Genomic DNA, 21,082 nt, shown 5'->3' with positions numbered 1-21,082 from the left:
TTTCAATACACTAGATTCAATGAAGTTTGTTGTTTGATGCTTGCGAGCATGTCTCCTGAGCTACAGAAACAATTCAAACTTTACACTCCATATGATATGATCAGCGAGCTGAAATCTTTATATGAGAAACAAGCCGGAGTGGAACTTTTCGACAATGTCGTGGAACTCCATGACACGAAACTTGAATCTGGAAAGCCGGTCAGCAGTCATGTGCTCAAGATGAAGATCATTTTTGACAAAATGGAATCTATGGAGTATGCTTATCATAAAGATGTTAAAGTTGGCATGATTCTCAAATCTCTTCCCAATGAATTTGAGAGTTTTGTGCAAAACTATAACATGCACTCTATGAAAAAGAGTGTTAATGAACTCCATGCTATGCTCATTGAATTTGAGAAGAAGATTCCTAAAAAGGCCAATGACTCTAATGTTCTTATGATCAAAGGGGGTCGGATCCAAAAAGCTAAAAGATCGCGAAGAGCTAGAGGCAAGGCTGATGGCAATGGAAAGGGCAAGCAAGTTGCAAACCCTTCCAAGCCAAAGAAGACTCCTCCAGCTAAGAAAGAGCATCCGGCTAAAGACCAGAGCTGTCATCATTGTAATGAAGTCGGGCACTGGAAGAGGAACTGTCCTAAGTATCTTGCCGAGTTGAACTCGAAGAAGAAGAATACTAGCGGCGCTAGTACTTCAGGTATCTTCACAATTGAATTATTTTCCTTAACTAAGCGTAAATCGTGGGTTTATGACACTGGCTGTGGAACTCACATCTGCAATGAATTACAGGGGCTTAGGAAGAGGAGGAAACTGAAGCCCGGAGCTTTGAAGTTGATAGTGGGCAATGGTCTACCAGCAGCTGTTGAAGCAATCGGAGAATTTCTTTTAGTTCTTCCTTCCGGTTTAATTATTTTTCTAGACAATTGTCATTATGCACCTTCTATTATTAGAGGTGTTATTTCAGTTTCTTTGTTGAAAGACAACGGATTCATTAATGTTTTTAATGATATTGGTATTTCAGTTTCTAAAAATAATGTTCATTATTTTGAAGCTATTGCTTTTAATGGTATTTATGAAATTGATATGCGTGATTGTGTTTCAAATAATTCAATGTATAATGTTAGCAAAAGAGCCAAGACTGACTTGGACTCTACCTATCTTTGGCACTGTCGTCTTGCACACATTGACAAAAACCGCATTGAAAGACTTCAATGTGAAGGGATCTTAAAATTGAATGATGAATCATTTGATAAATGCGAGTCATGTGTTTCCGGCAAGATGACACGAAAACCCTTTAAGCATACGCCAGAAAGGGCTAAAGATCTTCTTGGACTCATTCATACCGATGTTTGTGGCCCATTTAGACATGTGACAAGAAAATGAGCTAGCTACTTCATTACTTTTACGGATGATTTCAGTCGTTATGGTTATGTTTACTTGCTTAAACATAAACATGAAGTCTTTGAAACATTCAAAGAGTTTAAGAATGAAGTTGAAAATCAACTCGGTAAATCCATCAAGATTCTTCGTTCGGATCGAGGTGGTGAATACTTAAGCCAAGAGTTTAAGGATTATCTTAAAGCATGTGGCATTGTCCAATAGCTTACTCCTCGGCATAATGGAGTGTCTGAAAGGAGAAATCGAACCTTGCTAGAAATGGTAAGATCATTGATGACCCGTACAACTCTCCCATTTTTGTTTTGGGATTATGCTCTAGAGACTGCTGTACGCATTCTCAATATGGTTCCAACCAAGAAGGTTGACAAGACACCGTACGAATTATGGCATGGTGATGTCCCTAATTTGTCTTACTTAAGAGTCTGGGGATGTGAGGCACTTGTGAAGCGTGATACGCCTGACAAACTTGAACCCAGAACTACTAAGTGCATCTTTGTCGGATACCCTAAGAAAACGATGGGTTACGACTTCTATGATACCGCCAAAAACACTGTTCGTGTTGCTCGTTTTGCTGAGTTCTTTGAAAAGAAGTTAGTTCAAGAGAACAGTGGGAGGATTGTAGAACTTGATGAGATTCAAGAGAAAGATGTGTCACCTTCTAAAGATACTAGCAATCATCAACTTGGGGGGGGGGGGGATGTTCAAAGTGATGAACCTCAAGTCGATGATAATGAAGCGATTCCACTTCATAGGTCCGAAAGGACAAGACGTCCTACCGAAAGACTATGTCTGATGGTAGAAGAAGACGTTGTTGGAGATCTCGATGAGCCTCCGAATTTCGAAGCTGCATTATAAGATCCAGAATCTGACAAATGGCTTGAAGCTACGAAGGTGGAAATGAAATCCATGAAAGACAATCAAGTCTGGAGCTTGGTTGATCTTCCACAAAATGCTCAGACTGTTGGGTGTAAGTGGATCTTCAAGAAGAAGACTGACATGGATGGAAATGTACACACCTATAAAGCTCGTCTCGTGGCGAAAGGTTATACTCAACATTTCGGCGTTGATTATGAAGAAACCTTTTCACCAGTTGCGGACATTAGAGCTATTAGGATTCTCTTAGCCATAGCTGCGTACTATGACTTTGAGATATGGCAAATGGATGTTAAGACTGCCTTCTTAAATGGTTACTTGGATGAAGAAGTCTATATGGATCAACCGGAAGGTTTTATTAATCCAAAACATCCCAACAAAGTATGCAAGCTTCAAAGATCCATTTATGGACTAAAGCAAGCATCAAGAAGTTGGAATAAACGGTTTGATGAAGAAATCAAAAAGTTTGGTTTCATTCAAAATCCCGATGAGCCATGTGTATATCGCAAAGCTAGTGGGAGTAATGTTACTTTCCTTGTCTTGTATGTCGATGACATATTAATCATAGGAAAACACGTTCCAATGTTGCAAGATGTTAAATCCCATCTTGGAAAGTGTTTTGCCATGAAAGATTTAGGAGAAGCGGCATTCATTCTTGGAATCAAAATCTATCGAGATAGATCAAGGCGATTAATTAGACTAAGTCAGAGTGCTTATATTGATAAGATCTTGAAGCGATTCAAGATGGAGAACTCTAATCGTGGGTCTATACCTATGGAAGAAAAACTTAGTTTATCTGTCAAACAAGGTGCTTCTACGCCTATTGAGGTAGAGCGTATGAGTAGAATTCCTTATGCTTCGGCTGTAGGATCTATTATGTATGCGGTTAGATGCACTAGACCCGATGTGGCGTTCGTGCAAAACATCATAAGCCGATATCAACAGAATCCTGGTGAAAGCCATTGGATTGCTGTTAAAAATATTCTGAAGTACCTACGAGCTACTAAAGATATATTCTTGGTGTATGGAGGAAATCCAGACTTAGAGCTCAAAGTGACCGAATACTGTGATGCTGGATTTCAAACTGATAAAGATGACACGAAGTCTCAATCAGGATTCGTCTTCGTTTTAAACGGAGGAGCTGTGGACTGGAAAAGCAAGAAGCAAACCACAGTCGCCATGTCTGCAACAGAGTCTGAGTACATTGCCGCCTCAGAAGCCGCAATGGAAGCAATCTGGATAAGGAAGTTCATTAGCGGGCTCGACGTGATCCCCTCAAATGAATTACCCACTGATTTGTACTGTGATAATTTCGGTGCATTAATCATTCCCAACGAACCCGGAGTTCAGAAAGGTGCCAGACATTATGCTAGACGATATCACTATGTTCGAGAGCAGATCGAACTAGGAGAGATCAATTTACTCAAAGTTCACACAGATTTTAACTTAGCTGATCCTTTCACGAAAGCTTTGTCTAGGCCCAAGCTTGAAAGGCATGCCGATGACATAGGACTTAAATTAGCTAGTTATTTCATGTAAATCTGTTGTTTCAGTATTTGGATAAGGGATGTTAAAAAATTTATATTTTCTATAATGAAATAAAGTACTTGATATGTTTGATTTCATTCAATATTAAATTGTGTCCTATATTTGCATGTTTAATCCTTGAATATTTCATTTAATATCTTATATATTATTGAATATTCTAAATTGTCCATTGTCGATTAATTATATGGGAATATAATTAAACGAAGACAAATGTGAGTGATTGGTTATATTCTTGGAATATGTAATGGATGGATCCCACCAAACTCACATGATATCCATAGCGGATGCATATCGGACTACCCCACTAACGAATTATCACTTTATGGATCATCGTCATTAAGTGAAATTCGCAAATGGTTACTTTTATTGATCCTTTGACTTGAGACACAAGTAGGTCAGCATATATGAATCGCACTTACTAGATATAGTTCTAACTCACCTGTATAAGGGGGTACATAAAGGACTATTTTCAGAAAGCGTCGTGAAATATGATGACTGACACGTGTAGTCAATATAGGATTTGTTCCTTCAATTTGAAAGTTGAAGTATGATACCGTTTGACGCCCTCATTAGGACTAATTAAGATGTTTGCATGGCCGTGCCCAAATAAATCCAGATTGTTCTCGATTATATTTGGTAATTATTAATTAGTTATAGAATGAGAAACATAATCGTTAAATGATGAAATGATCTCGATCCATATTCATATTTAACAAAGGTATCTGAACAAAGGGATAATAAATGCCTTGACCATTTAAACAAGTACTTAAATGTTTCCGGGAGCATTTGGGTGTTGCTAGACGCTTACCAATGTTATTACCTTCATTCATTACGAGCTCAAGTGGGAGCTGTTGGAATATGATCACGTAAAATGAACGTATGTCCGAAAAGTATTTAAGCCTACGGGGTCACACCTCAACGTGAATGTAACTATAAATTAATTAATATATTAAATGTAATTTATTGACTAATTTGATCACGAAAAACTAACGGAGGTTCGTTAAAAGAGTTAAAAGTTAACGGTACTTAATTAACGGACTTAACGGAGAAGAGTTGGAATTAGGAAACCTCTCCAGAACGTTCTAGGGGGGGGGGTCGACTAGGGCTTCAAAACCCTCCAAGACTTGGTTATTAAGTTTCCTAATCCTATAAATACAAACCTATGTTTATTTGTTTTTCACAATTAAATCCAAAGGGTTTTCTCTCCTCTCTTTTCCTCTCTCTCTCTCGGCCGAAACTCAAACCCACAAGGGTTTTGATTTTCGGTTTACATAGCTAGGAAAAAGGGTTTTCGGGTTAGCTAGGTTTTCGGGTTTAAACAAAGGGTTGCTCGTGATCAAGTACTAGCATACATACGTTCCACCGTTGAGTGTGCAATCGTAGAGAGGTTAGGTTAAACCTTGTTCTTGTCTTCAATCTCTCCATAATAAGGTACAAATTCTATTCCTTGGTTAAACTACATAGATCTTGTCTTCCGTTGCGTGCTTTGTGATTTGTTGTGATAATTAGTTATATAACCCAACAGATGTGCACCTGAAACCCTCCACGACTGGATACTAGGTATATTCAGGCACCGGCACGACCCACTTATCAAGCACCACTACCCCGTGCAATATCACCACGCACTTGAATAAGCTCGCAGCCAACACCCTGCTTTATTTGGCTTTTAATTTTAGGCATGGTGTATACTCTCTTCAAGTCCAAAGTTGAGATGTTTTCTAATCACTTTACTGAATATTTATTTGGGTTTTCTAATGAATCACTGATGATGATGATGATGATTATCTTGCTTGAATTAAGATTAAATGTAGAGGAGTATGAGATGGGAAATCTTAGAAGTCAATTATTTTGGAAAAATTTAGGTGGTTAAGTTAGGAAGAAGATGATATGTAAAAATTTATAAAGGATATTTAATGTATACGGAAATAATTAGGCCGAAATAAGCTCTTTAAATAGATGAACTTGTATTGTTCATCTCTTTTGTTTATATATACACATTGTACTTACTAAAGGGAAGATTTGTTTACAAGTATTGCAGATTTATGTGTATTTAGATCTCAGTTTGTTGTTTATGTTTATGTTTTTGTTTGTACCAAGATGGTTCTCTTTTGTTTGACACTTCCTTGAAAAGAATTAATATCGTAGTTTTGTTTGGTTGAATTGGTTTCAGTGAGACCCAACTATTGCCATATATTTGAGTGGGATTGAAAATTGGTTCTCTTTTGCCATTGACATATAATTTATTATGTTATGCCATTATTTTGATGTTTTAAGGTTTAGTTTTGCTTTGTTTCAAATTTCTCATTTTCAAGTTTCTGTTTGGTAAATAATTTAATTAAGAGTACGTAAATATGGTAATAAGTAGAGAGATTTATGTTTTTACTTGGGAGTTATTGAAAAGTGAAAACTCAACATTAATGAGTTGTATATCAGATCAAGTTTGTTAAGGCTGTATATTGTAGGACTTGTAAGACTAAATGGTATGAGGCGTTTAGAAAGAGAGGGGTTTTTTGACATGTGGCACCAACTAAGCAAAGGGACATTCTTCAAAAAAATATGGTGTGAGACATCTTGACATTATGGGGCATCTCTTGCCATGTGTCAAGACTAAATGATTATTATTTTTTTACTTTTTATTTTTTTATTACACTTTTATTTGTATAAATTTATTTTCATACTTTTAATTATATATTTTCTCCTAAAATTGTATAAAGTAAATAACATAAATAAATAAAATTTCATAAAATCCATTACATAAAAACTAAATAACATAAACTAAAAATATCATGAATAAATAAACCTGAAAATTTGTTACATATAACAAAAAATTAGACATAGAACTACAGTATTATTAAATCAAACATAAAGGTAAAAAAAGAAAAAGAAAAAGTCAAAAGAAAAATGAAAACAAACAACTTACCATTTTACAAGGACCATTTAGCAAATTTAGTCTTCTTCAACCTCACAAATCTGGATCTACATATATGTATTAAATATGTATGTATCTATCTCTATATCTACCTATATATCACGTAAAAGAAAAAGAAAAAAGGGAAAAAACAAAGAAAACTCTCCTCTCTCTCACAAATCTGGATCTACATAGAGGTAAAAGTGAATTTTTAATAAAAAAAAATTGTTTTTTTAAGGAAATTCAATGCCAATGGGTGAAAACCCTTGGGAAGGGAGAAAATAAGATTTTTGGTCAACGTTTTTGCCCGTTCGTTGATGGCTTGTTTGGCAACCGAAACGCCCACTTGGGCCAATGTTCACCGCGTTTCAGCCGCATTTTGGGGGAGAAAGAGGCTGGGAAACACTTCACACCGTTTGGTCTAAGTTTTTGGCACTAAAAAGAAGTCATTACCATAAAAGTCTCCATGTTTTTATTTTCATTTATTTTTTGTTTTAGTTACAAGGCATTCCATGGGAAAAGATTAGTTTGTTCATGTGAATGACATGAATTTTATTGCATATTTGTACAACCAAATTTTGATTGGATTCAAGAAGATCAAGTTGTTATGGACTTTAAATACTTGTCTGTATATTTTAGTTTGGGTAGGGAGGGTCTATTTGATGGGTGTCTATGTTTCATGCGCTCATTTCAGGTTGCTGTCACACAAGTGTATTATTGCTATTGCTTTAAGTCATGTTAGTATTGTTGTATAAGGCAACTATTAGTCTATTAGGGTGGCGGGAGCGCCTCGCCACCCCTCCCCTCCTCTAATGCTAGGAATGCCTTACTATTCTTCCCCTCCCTACCCTTTTCTATTTTATTTATAAACATATATAAAATAAGAAATAAATAAATAAGAAAGAAGAAGAAAGAAAAGACAAAAGCATTTAACGGTCAAAAGATAGGCAAGGGAATCGGCACCATGATCCCCAAATCCCTCCCCACCCTTTAGGTACCTGCCGCGTGGAATGGTGTTCAAATAGGTACCTATCCGGTACCTATTCCCTCCCCGGGGCACTCCGTGCACCCTTACTGCTACTGCTTTTTTGATATTTGTGGAATTCAACCAAGTATGGTATGTTGGTCTTGGGTTCATACTGGTCTTGTGTTGATGTTCGTTTACTTGTAACAAGAGCTGTCGTCATGAACTACAACTTGCTGGTCCATGTCTTCAATCTTAATATGGAGATTGTATTTTGGCCTATTCTTTTGTATATAAATTTTCTAGTTTGATCCGTCCTCCATACTTTGTAAATGGGGGTCTCGGTTGGACTAGTGTTATATCGGATGAAGTTATCATCGATCGGGATGGACTCTTGTACGCAGCCGTTTGAGTATCCTGATGGGAACTTGTCTACAGCGGGTGGATAATTTTACCGATTTTGTAAAACTGCTATCATTATATTAATTGTTGGAGTCTTCCTAAAAGTAGTCCACAGCTCGTTGGTTTTGAGAAGCATTATCACTTTATCAGGAGGTTTTAAAAGGATCTATTATTTCCCATATATAATATTTCACTTCAATGCAAGATATAGTATTTCACTATTTCAAAATGCTGGAGAGTGAAGACCACTCCCTATGTCTAAACAGGTGATAATGGGACTAATTCTAATGAATGTGAATTGGCCTACCCTCCTCCTTGGGTGGGTTGTTTTTTCCTTGTGTTAATATAAGGAACATGATAAAGGAAATACTTGCAGAGACTTTTGTATTGTAAGACAAAAGGCTGTGTTTTCATTCAACAAATTAAGTAGGACTATATATAAATAGCCTACAAGTCTACATCTCCTCAATTAAACAAAGTAAACCCACTGTTCTCTCCTAATTCACAACCATTAATAACATGCTAATTTGAAAACTAAACAATAACTTCCAATACTGACATGAAACTTACTAATTAACATCATACCATAGACTAAAAACCATGTAACCAGTTTTGTGCCGAAATAATAGCGCCGAATGACAACATTGTTGTATAAAAAATCCAGTTTTGGTCCATGGGTACCAATAACACCACGACAAGCAGTTTTGGTCCACGGGTTTTTCTATTAATAACTAAATCTGTTTAAATAATATAATTAGATCACAGTTTACACTTCAAAATGTGCAATTAATTAAATAGAGTACCAATTACAGTAATGAATAAGAATTAAACGTAACGGGAACTTACTTTGGATTGGCAGCAGCAGCAGCAGGAGGTGATGGTGTGTTGGGATTTACCCTCAAACGGTTTCTCTGATACACATTGCACATCTTGCTGCAGCTTGCTGTAACTGTACATAATATTACAGCCAATGAATGAATAATTATTGAATGTGTATGTTTATATATATAACAATACAACAGATATATAATACAATAACAAACTGTTAATCCTATAACAGTGGCGGCTCAATCAAATCGGAGGCCTAAAGCAAATTCTTATTATCAGGGTCTTTTCGGGTATCAAAACTATTGATATTCTAAATAGAGTATAATTTTTTCAATCTGATCAAATGCAAAAATTTTAACAAATTTCAAACACTAATTGGAAATGATAAATAACTCCTAAAAGATTAGAAATGTTATTTCATCTAATCTTTTATGTGATGTTTAACCAAATAAAACTTTTCGCATAAGTTAAGCTTTGAAAAACTTGTATTTGCTAAAGCAACTATCACCTAGTAGATAAAACTTAAGTTCTCTAATTCTCATTTCTACATAATCATATGCATAACTAGAATAATATAAAGCCTTCCAATACTTGAGGCCTAAAGCCCTTGTATCACTTGTTTTACCTTTGAGCCACTATTGTCCTATAAACTGATGTGGAATCCGACTCCAAACACGTACTGTTTATTACGGCCACTATACATATAGTGTTCATGTTGATGTTGATTATTTATATACTAATATTTACCATAATATCATTTCCAAACACAATAATACTAACTTAGAGCTCATTATCGATCTAGTGATTTTTGAAAAAAATAAACAAATATTATGTATAAAGTTACAAATTCCATACCCCACTCGGATTTGATACATTTGTTACTTTTTTTTTTTTTTTAATATTATCATTTGTTACTTATTGTATATAATGTGTAACAAATACTGTAATAATCTAACAAAATAATTAACAAACTACAATGTTCTGTTGTTAATCATACAACGAATTCTGTAAGATAAACAATGAGTACCAAAATATTTGTTAACATATACCTAGACTGATTAATAAAAAATATATAACAAATAAATTACTAAAACAAAAATAATACATATAACATTACCGGTTACCGGTTAATTTGTAGAGAAGAAAAAAGAGAGACAATGAAGGAAAAGAAAGTAAGCAATGTAGCAGCAAGCTTAAAGAGTATTGGTTTAACCAATCAAGATATATTTTAGTGACACATCACCTTAATTGTGTGACTCTTTCTAAAAAAAACAAGGAAAAAGACAAATTTTAGCCGATGGTGGAACTGAAACGGTGCTAAAAATGGAGCCGAGGTGAAGCTAGTTGTGAGCCAATACGGGGCCGATATAATTAGAAGCAAATCGAGAAAGATAGAGAAGAGCAAAAGTGAGTCAGAAGCAGGGACATTTCCTTTTCTATGAAATGTTAGTAGTCACATACTCACAAATCCTCCTTTTGATCTCCCTAAGGAAGTCACGTGAAGGTTAGTAATTTGAATTGAAGTAGATGCCATCCTATGCTCTAGCTAGTCTTGCACAAGCAAAATACATCATTATCATCATTAATTATATTATGCACCGTTTTAATATGTGTTTGTTTCTGTAAAGCCTCTCCCTAAGCTAGAACATCCAACACCTTTTCCATACCTCTTTCACATTGTTAGTTTTTCTCTCTCTTCATCCACCTTTTTCACACTCACTCCTTCTAACCCTTCTTCTACAACCCTTATTTATTTTTTGTTTTGACATTTTCCTCGCTCCCACTTCGTCAATGCTCTTCGGTGGATGGAAACGGCTCGAAGGATGAGGCGGTTGACGAGATGCTCCCTATGTCTTCTTGGTCGAAGAGGTGGTTGACGAAGGCTTAGGGAGAGGCCTAAGTTTATTTGTTTGTGAGGTACGAGTATATAATTGTAGTGAGATATATATTAGATGCAATGATAGATAACATTTAAATAAAAACATTTAAATCAATATAATTATACAAATGGAAAAATTTATATAATAATTTAACAAACTATAAACTAAATGACTTTATATACAAATTTTAGAAGTCAAAAAGAATTTAAAAGAAAATAAATTGTGTTATTGTCAACAAATTTATATTGAGAGAGAATAAAAAAGATACTCGTAATAATTTCAAAACCCAAATTAAACACGTGATGCTGCACTGCACTCCTCAACAGTCAACAACTAGTCCAAAACACTGGCCACAATGGGCCTCCAACTGTAAAATGCTAGACCGTTGTGTTGGGCCAAAAACGCCACCAATAGTTTTGTTAAGGGTAAATTGCACAAAAAGGTATCTAAGTTTGTTAGTTTTTTAAATTTAAGGTATCAACTTTTTTTTTATCAATAAAAGGTTTTCAAGTTTGTTAATTTTTAAATTTAAGGTATTCACTTTTTTTTTAATAAAAGGTATTCAACTTTTCAAAACATAAAATTAAAACTTATTTTTGACATTTTTTAACCGTGGTTTTTGTTAAGTTTTCGTATATGGAAGGATAAAAAATAGTTGTTTATTAATAAAAAAAAATTAATAAATACCTTTTATTGATAAAAAAAAAATAATTAAATATCTTAAATTAATTAATAAACTTGAATATTTTTTATTAATAAAAAAATTTTGAATATCTTAAACTTAAAAACTGAAAAACTTAGATATTTGTTTATGCAATTTACCCTTTTGTTACATATGATCTCAAATGTCAAATTGAAAAAGTTCATATTTAGATTTGACATAGTTCAAAGATAAATCCAATTTAGATAACTATTAATTTATATTTTATATTACGTAGTATTTGAATGGTGTCTTAAAATACAAAACTTTAAATTCTTCAATTTTACTTTTACATTTAATAATAATCTAATAAAACTTAATATACTATTAATTAGTTAAAACAAAACAAATGTTTCATTAGTATACGATGAAAATTCTCCAAAATCATATCCACATGAAGGTTCAGAAAAAAATAATATTATAAACTAAAAAATCAACATTACACTAAATATCTACTAATAAACTAAAACAGGATTGACATATTTTTGAAACGACACATGGCGTAATACTTGATCGATATGTGTCTTTTTAATTAATTTATTTTGTTAAATTAGTTTTTTTAGTTCTATAAAAATTCAATTTTCTTATTAGACTTAGACTTAAACTCCAACTCTTGGCTTATTAATACAAAATATATTATAACATTATTTGATTGATCATTTTCTCATTAATAGATTGCCTATTTTCCTTTCTCAATTCTTAAAATACTATTATTTATATTAATTATAATAAGTTATTAACATGAAGACATCAACAATTTGAGTTTATGATATGAAATCACAAGGCTATTTGTCATCATCAATTATGCTTACAAGTTTCGATTTTGATGTGGTTCTACAAATTTAAGGTAAATCCAAAATTCTAACTAAACATATATTATTTTCATCAAAACTATTCATTATAATTTATCTTCGATCATCGATTTACTTTAACAACAAGTTATTTTATACTCACGAATCATGTATGAGGCATATTCGAATTTCTTTATGATACAATCTATATAGTTACCGTACATCATACGAGTATTAGGATTAGTTAAACATAAAAAAAAATCAAATAAGAAAAATTAACATAATATTCCTCTAACTCTTTTCTACACAACAAATACAAACACCAACCGTCATCACCAATCGCGTGTCTTTTCTAAAATATATGAACACGACAGATTTTATAATGCACTTTTAATTAGTTTGAACTTTCATATAAACTCTTTAGAAATTAGCAAAGTCTAATCACAATAAAACACGAACTGAATTTGCAAATTATATGACTCTTTAGGGTTCCTTTTGTAATACAACACATCATATATGCACCGACTTCAAAACCCTCATAGAAACCTATATATATAACACGCCAATTATTATTATATCAAAAATATAGAAGAAAAAAAAAAATCATTGAAACCTTAACATGGAAGACTCTCAATTTAAAGAAGATTCATCCACCATGCCAACCACCACCTCACAAGAAGCCGAAAGCCAGAAACTAGAATCCAACATCCCCACCATTATTAATGATGGCGCATCCATTGAAGTTGCTGTCCGAAAACCTAGAGGCCGTCCAACCGGATCCAAAAACAAACGTAAACAACCCGTTTTCGTTACCCAACAACCCGTCCCAACAGCGTCTGTATCACCGTACGTGCTACAAATCGCTAGTGGGTCGGATATTATTTCCTCTGTCACAAGGTTTTGTAATTCCAGGAATACCGGTCTTTGTGTGTTGTCTGGGTCGGGTCTTGTTTCTAATGTATGTTTTCTACAGCCAAACACGACGAATACGATTACTTTTCGTGGGGTGTTTAACTTGTTATCGATATCCGCCACCGTACTTCCACCATCATCCGCCATGCAATCACCTTTTAATAACAACGGTGAGTCGATCTATCTCCAAATATTTAACTTTTTTCCCTTTTCAATATAATACTATTACTTAACTTTTCATTATTGTGGTTAGATTTGCTAATTAAGTTTATTATATAATTAATTAATAATTAGAATAAATTAAATTAGATTATAGTACTAATTTTGACATGCTATCCAGTTTCTAAATCTACCAACTCTTAATTAGTTAAGACTTTTGTTTAGTATTTGTAACCCTAAAAAACATTCGATGTATCTATAAGTAATTAGTTAAGCATACAATTATTAAAAACTTGATCATCGAATAAACACGTATTTTTAGTTCCATGTTACAAGCCTACCAGAGATCTAGTTATTAAATACATATACAGCCATAATCAGGCTAAGCCGATGAAACGGGCCAAGTCAACCCGAAATCTGATTGGTAGATTGACCATTAATGGAAATCCTAATTGGTACATTGACCACTTAATTGGTGGTGGTCATTGGCTAATCAAAAGATTTTCATTCATTTTTTATAATCAATGTGTACACTACATTAAATCAATATCTAAATTAATTTTGTATTAAGTGATTGATAAAATCATATTTAATTAATCTATAGCTATTGTGTTTTCTACAGATTTTCTAGGCAAGTTTGTAGTATCGGTGGCAGGGCTACAAGGGCAAATGTTTGGTGGTACCGTGGCAGGGCCACTTATATCGGCAGGAACAGTCTATATCATCTCTACGTCGTTCAACAACCCAAATTATCATCAGTTACCAATGGAATTAGAAGACAATAATAAACGGGTACAAAATTCTTCGGGTTGTGCATCTATTTCTACAACAAGAGAGCAATTATCGGGGTTGCAGCAGCAGCTGCAACCGCATATGGGAGCACTAATTAATAGAAGACATCCTGCAACAACGATGGCGGGTGATCAATCATTATCAATGTCTAATTCTTTTAACCCGCCTCCGAACATGGTATGGCAATCTATGTCACAGCCGCATCACTCAAAGCCTTGCTAGAAGTAAAGTTTTTTTTTTTTTTTCATTGATGTGTTTCCGTGGAGCTTAGTAATGGACTATTATGAGAACTGATTTGATAAATAGTGAAATTCTGTATGGATATAGTAAAAGATCACTAGTACGAGTATTCAGAGAAAATGTCACAAATGGTCCTTATGGTTTGTCATATTAACATTTTGCCCCCTGTGGTTTTTTTTCGTTGCAAACGGTCCCTTGGTTTTTCATTTTCATTACTAGCAGTGCCTGATACAAACTTCTAAACTTCTGTTAGATTTGACAGTTTAAATCCCTCACGTGCAAACCACGTGAGGGTATAATCGTCCTTTAACCAATCACAGGGACTATTAGTAATAATAAATCATGTTAATGTTTATACATATATATATTTACCTATATCTATCTCTATGTGTGTATATTTTACACCAAATCTATATATACACTATATATATATATCGTATATCAAATCTTAATCTAGATCTATTAACACAAAAAAAGTTATGATTCTTGAATCATTCAAAAACCCAATATCATTATTCTATAATCACTTAGCAACTAAAACCCAATTGGATCGATCAAGTTTCCCACCATAAGTCAAAACTCATTTGTAAAATTTAATCGAATCTTGATTCGTGAAGTTATATCTGGGTTTGAATCAAAAATGTTTAGCCAATACAAATAGATATAGAAAAACCCGGTCGAGCATTTATATTCGCTAGAAAAAGAAGAAGTTGGAGGTGGCCGTGTCGGGGGTTGATTAGACTAACGGTGCATGGGGACTGAGGCAAAAAAATGGAAAACTAATATACTAAAAGTTGTGGTTTGTTGAAGTTCCTAGCTAACAAACCAAGTCAAAAAAAAAAAAGAATATGAATACTGGGAAGTTGGAGATTCGATGGCTATGAATTCGGTCAAAGGGGGAGTCAACCAAAAGAAAAGGAATTTCATTGAAAATAATGGGGGCATGGGTGCTGGTTATGTGTTCGTAAAGTGCAAGTCTAATGCTTTTGGCTTTTAGTTGGAACTTATTCCATTTTTTCATCCCATGACTCCGTGAGCAATTAATTATTTTGGGTAAATTAAATATATTTAATTTTTACTATTATAATTTCAGATGATCATGTGTTAGATGATTTTGTTATGATATTTTTTTTGGCTGTGTTAGATATATACATTAGATATAGATGTGGATGGAGATGTATATATCTTATTTGGAAGTGGTGATGGGAAAGAAGACTTGTATCTAATTAGGGGATACTAAAGATTTAACATGGGGATATTGAGTTGGGTGTTGGAGCAGATCTGTCATGCAGGTTTTGAATGACAAATTTTGAAGAAGATGATTAAGGTTAAGGAATGTGTTAAAAGATCATAGATGATATCGTCTGTAATAAAAAGATAGAGATTGTGTTATTTTTTTTACGTAGCCATATCTTCATATAGGATTTTGTTGGTTGGATTTTGATGGTGGTGGGTTTGGCCGAAAGAACGAGGAAGAAGAAAAAGGGATAAAAAGATGTTTTTTTCATAAATAGACGAATATACCCTCACTAAAAGCTAAAAACTAACGACTGTTAGTGTCAGGGACTGCTAGCAATGAAAAGGAAAACCCAAGGGACCGTTTGCAATGAAAAAAAAGCATAGGGGGCAAAATGTTAATATGACAAACCACAGAGACCATTGCGACATTTTCTCGAGTATTTATTTCAACTATCTATAATAAAGGTATGTTGGTCTAGTATCTTACCTTCTCGTTCTTTGCCTTTGATAGAATCAGCTATGGTCTATTTGGGCTATTGGCCTGTGGACGTTCTTCACTGGGCCAATCAATCTGGCTTGGACCCTCCCAAAAGAACCCAATTGGATGTGATAATCCAACATGCTAATTGGGTTATTTGGAATAACCAAATCGGGTATATATATTTTCAAGGCAAAGTGCAAAATCCTGAATTCATTTTTGACTAAACTGTTTTATTGTCTACAATTAGATCACCAACAGATATAAAAAATAAAAATTTTATATATAATTAGATTGTCAACTTTATTCTTACTAAATTTCTTGTAATTAAAGTGTTTCTGTTTGGAGAAGAAGGTGAATGAAAGAAAAAACGACATCATACGCTATTTTGTTTTGAACGTCAAACTAATCTACATACTCATACTACTAAATTACACGAATCTTGGTGGATTTTAACACATGAATAAATTTTGTACTTTACCTGAACTTATATCATTAAAATATAAGCAGTGGAGGAACTAGGATCGAATATGACTCGTAACACAAATTTTTTTTCATTGGCTTCGTATCAGTGTAAAGTATTGTTAACGTCTAGATTGTTACGATTTTTAACATTTTTTTGGATTTTTTGTTCTATTTTTGACGGGTTTAAAGAATTTATGTTAAGAAAATCTTTGTAAGTTTAAAGTTAGTTAGATTATCTCATATTTATTTGACTCGTAGCACTAATAAAAAATACATCATTTTTTAGAAAAATTATACTACAAACGGTTAACGAACCCGTAACCCAAGCTACCTCTCTTTTCAATGTGGTTCTGCCAGTGAATATAAACATTTGATAATGATATATAAAATATACAAATAAAAAAAATCAAATTAGAAATGATAAACCTATCACTTTGGCCAATGAATTTGATGGACTATTAGTAAATTATATGACTTTGAGTTAATCTATCAGGATTCGAGTCTTGTGAGAGTATTAGGGGATCTGATGCAGTAATGACCAGACTCAATGAACTGATCGATACCAGTGAACTGAGCGAGCCAAATGAACTGAATCAGAATTCTGAGCAAGTGATGCCATCTAAACAAGCCATGCTTATTCTGCCAGCGATAGCCCACTTCAAACAAGTGTTTACTAAACCAGTCCAGCCTCCAGTAGTAACACTTCTCCAGTGGCATGTTGCTCCAGATGCTATCCAGTAGTAATTCACCAATGAAGTTATCCAGGAGTCCACCAGTGACCAGCTCCAATCAAGCCTACTGAAGAATGCGCTAGATGAAATCTCCAGTAGCTGTCCAGTTTCTAGTTTCTAGTTTTCCAATAATAGCCTGAGCACGTGTGTGGACCCGATAAGAGAAGGTGGATGACAGCTGTGATAAAGACAAAAGGAAGAGCGTTTGACAACGTTATTTCTAACGGTTAGTGGGCCCGGCTGCAAAAGGAATATTTCTAGAATCCTTATGTATGCTCCTTCTATTGGTCCATTTTGTTAGTGGTTATGCCCACCATGTGCCAACCTTTTATTTATTTTATTTCCTTATTATTTTTATTATAATTTCGATGATTCCTAAGCAGGTAGTTACCTATAAATAGGGGCTCATTTTCCTTGTAAAAGGCAGAATATGTTGAGTTGAATGAAATTAATAGAGCAACCTCTATTTCTTAAAAATCTTCATTTACCTTTATAGATCTTTGATCTTGGTGGTTTGGAGTGACCCCTTTATCTATATTTGTGGTGATTTGTTCTTTATCAAATATAGTGGTGAGGTCTTAAATCTTTGATTCCTTAATCTGTGTTTGTGGTGGCTAGACCTTTATCAAGCATAGTGGTGGGTTGGAGTGTTTCCTTTATCCTTGATTCCGATGACTTAGCCTTTACGAGTCTTGGTGGTGGATTCTTTATCTATCATTTTTACTTTTATTGTCTTGTTTGTTGTTTGTTTTCATATAAAATCAGAAAATACCAAAATAGTTGTTTTTAAATTCCGCTGTGCTTAGTTTTTCGCGTGATTTACGCATCAGGATCTTATCCTAGACATTACCAATAAAAAAAAGCCTACTATTTTGATTTAATTTTGTATTTAAAACTTGATGGTATGTTTATTCCCTCTTGCTTTTTATATCTAGCTAAAATCTCAATACAATCACTTGTTTCGTAAGGCTATTTTGTAACAACCGTCAAGTTTAATTTCAAGGTTAGACTTGAACATTTTAGTGTTTTATACGAGACTAGTACTTTAAAACCTAACACACGTCATTTTTAGTCCTGTAATGCCTAGACTATCATATGTTTTACAAAATGCCATCATCAAATATTAATAAGTAATTATGAACTTAAGACTTATAATTAAATACATTAATAACCTTTATATTTATTTAAGTATAATAGTTATACACTTAAACTTATATTAGAAGTCTATTAGTATTTAATTATAGTTTAAACATAAATTAGTGTTATAAATAGGCTATTAGTGTTATGGGGTGTCATTAGACACATGTCTACTTATAAGACATGTGTCTCCCTATGACTAATTCTAGTCGTTGATCATCAAATTAAGTTAACACCTGTCAAATGGAGAAAAAAAAAAAAAAACTTGTTAAAATTTAGTCATCAATTTAACTAACTACGTTAGTTAGCAGATCATGTTCCATTGCAAAAAGAAACACATACAAAGTTCTATCACCTTTTTCTATTTTCTAAGCTAAAACAGAATCATGGCCAAATTGAAACCCCTTTAATGATCATGCATATTATTATGATTTGGTAACAAAGAATTTTCACTCTAGTTTTGATTGTCACCAATACTAATAATAATAATCATCATAATAACTAATAACCAATGATTTTCCATTCTGGTTTAGACATTAGTAAAGGGAGATAATAACTTATTACTTGCTACTAGATATTTGAAGATCATCTCGTTCTACAATCACGCACCGTTTTTGTCATAAACAAAACTAGATTTCAGCCCATCTTTGGTCTTGAAGTTTACAGCCGATTGGTAAGATTGATAACATTCTAAGTTCATCTTTTACTTCACATTATTTTAATCACCAGATATGTTGTACATTATTATGATAGAATTTAATTAGTACAGGAGCCTTATACTTATAATATTATTAGCACTCTTAAATTTAAATGAACAAAAGATGGAGTCAATCACTATACTATTATCATTTTAGTTCTTGCACTCACATAATACATCATGAATTTAGTAGGCTAAATAACAAGTGAGTTCCAAATACTGACTTTAAATGGACTATTGCAGATTAAACTTAACTTTTGTAGGCTATAACTATATAGTTTGTAAATACTTAATAAGCCATTTCAAGCTTTAATTAAATCTGAAATCTCAGAAGACACTAATAGATATCTAAATATGTGTGAATTCATGTCGTTATTTCTACCTTAAGTTGGTCTCATTATAGTCTCCGTAACCTCGACAAGGAGCTGATGGAGATGACAACATCAGTAAGCTAGTGATGTCCAATATATTCGAGTTGATCAGGTATAGTAGAGTCGTTCAAAACTAGTGACGACCAACTTCATAGTATCGCAACAGCCCCTAAGTAGTATCGTCTGGTCTAAGTAATATTGTTAAGACAGTAAGCGGATTCTTATCACTCGACACTAAGCAAGACAGAGTCGCATAAGAATCTGTCCAAATATTGTACAGAGAAGTTGTGCAAGTAATTAGTGTTAACAAAAAGCTTTTGAGTCTAGCTCAATGTCGTAACTATTCTGCTTCAATATACAACTATATTCCGAGTCAAGCTCGATTTAACATTTTGATCTTACTCGTTATGAGTTCATGATGTACGTTAAATATATCCTATCTGGAGTCTCATGTCCATGAGTTCGAGATATGTATTTTGTTTAAGGGCAAAGTAATGTGATAGCTAGCCTAATGAACGTGTGATATGTGACATAAAACATGGGAGTTGCTATACAACACTATCAATCCATATACAACATTATCAAGTCAATTAAATTGTTTATTATATGTTAACATAAGACTTGAAAAGATAATCATATAATAAACACATCATGGCATTTAGAAAAGACATAATTTCTAGGCACAGGACTTTAGCGTGAGACTTAGTTCTCATTTGCATATTTTTGTGCGTAGGATTAGACGTTCGTGGACAGTAACCTCTCGTTTATTCGTGCTTTATCCGTTAGAAGTTTATCTAAGGTGAGTTCATATCCCCTTTTAATTTACAGCTTTCTAAATTCGGGGTGAAAGGCATGATTTATTTAATTAAATCTTGGTTGATCATAATTGTATATATTTAATATTTTTAGACTTATCTATATTTTTGTTGAACTCATAGACATATTTTAAGCTTTTGAGCTTGTCATACACTTTTAGACATATTTTGTATACTTGTACGTTATTGCATGAGTTCTAACACTTTAAGTCCCTGAGACATTCACATTACTATTAACTTTATGCCGTAGATATTATGGGATAGCGCTATCTAGGGTCAGACCAACCCTCATCCACACTGCTCAGTGGGTGCATGGTATCTTTAGATCCTATTCATACGATGTTAGAGTATGAATCCTCATAGGGCACAGTCGGTCAAGCGGTTTAGTAATGGCCTCATTGCAATTGACAGCTCAAGAATACTAAATGTCTTAGACTTAATCAACCAATTATATTAATTAAGTACATTGACTAAGCATATTCTTTTAAACAAGTTGACATGGAACCTGAAAACCTATGGACTCACTCAACTATTTTTAGTTGATTCCGTTTTTATTTGCGTGCCTTTCAGGAAATCGTTAGTAAGGTCAACTCTCGAGAAGACGTTTCAGACTCGTACCTCGTCAAGATACATTGTTCTCTAGATCATTGTATAGTCTTTTGGTATGTTTCAGATCATGTATCTTGTCTATTTTAGTCTTTTGTTATGGGACTTTCTGGTACAATGTAATCCTCCTTTTGTACTTCTTGTAATATAATGG

General features: G+C 33.6%; 1 protein-coding gene across 1 annotated transcript; it reads left to right on the top strand.

Annotated features, from left to right (window-relative positions):
• The first annotated feature begins 12,905 nt into the window (after positions 1-12,905).
• LOC122610501 (AT-hook motif nuclear-localized protein 28-like) lies at positions 12,906-14,437 on the top strand. The gene is made up of 2 exons (XM_043783486.1): positions 12,906-13,368; positions 13,989-14,437. The coding sequence occupies exons 1-2, from the start codon at positions 12,906-12,908 to the stop codon at positions 14,369-14,371; spliced, it is 846 nt and encodes a 281-aa protein (XP_043639421.1). The 3' UTR covers positions 14,372-14,437.
• The last annotated feature ends 6,645 nt before the right edge of the window (positions 14,438-21,082 follow it).

This window comes from Erigeron canadensis, chromosome 8 (assembly GCF_010389155.1).
Source record: "Erigeron canadensis isolate Cc75 chromosome 8, C_canadensis_v1, whole genome shotgun sequence".
Lineage (NCBI taxonomy): Eukaryota > Viridiplantae > Streptophyta > Magnoliopsida > Asterales > Asteraceae > Erigeron > Erigeron canadensis.
Note: the sequence above shows the minus strand (reverse complement) of the source record. Positions and strands in the feature narration are given on the sequence as shown.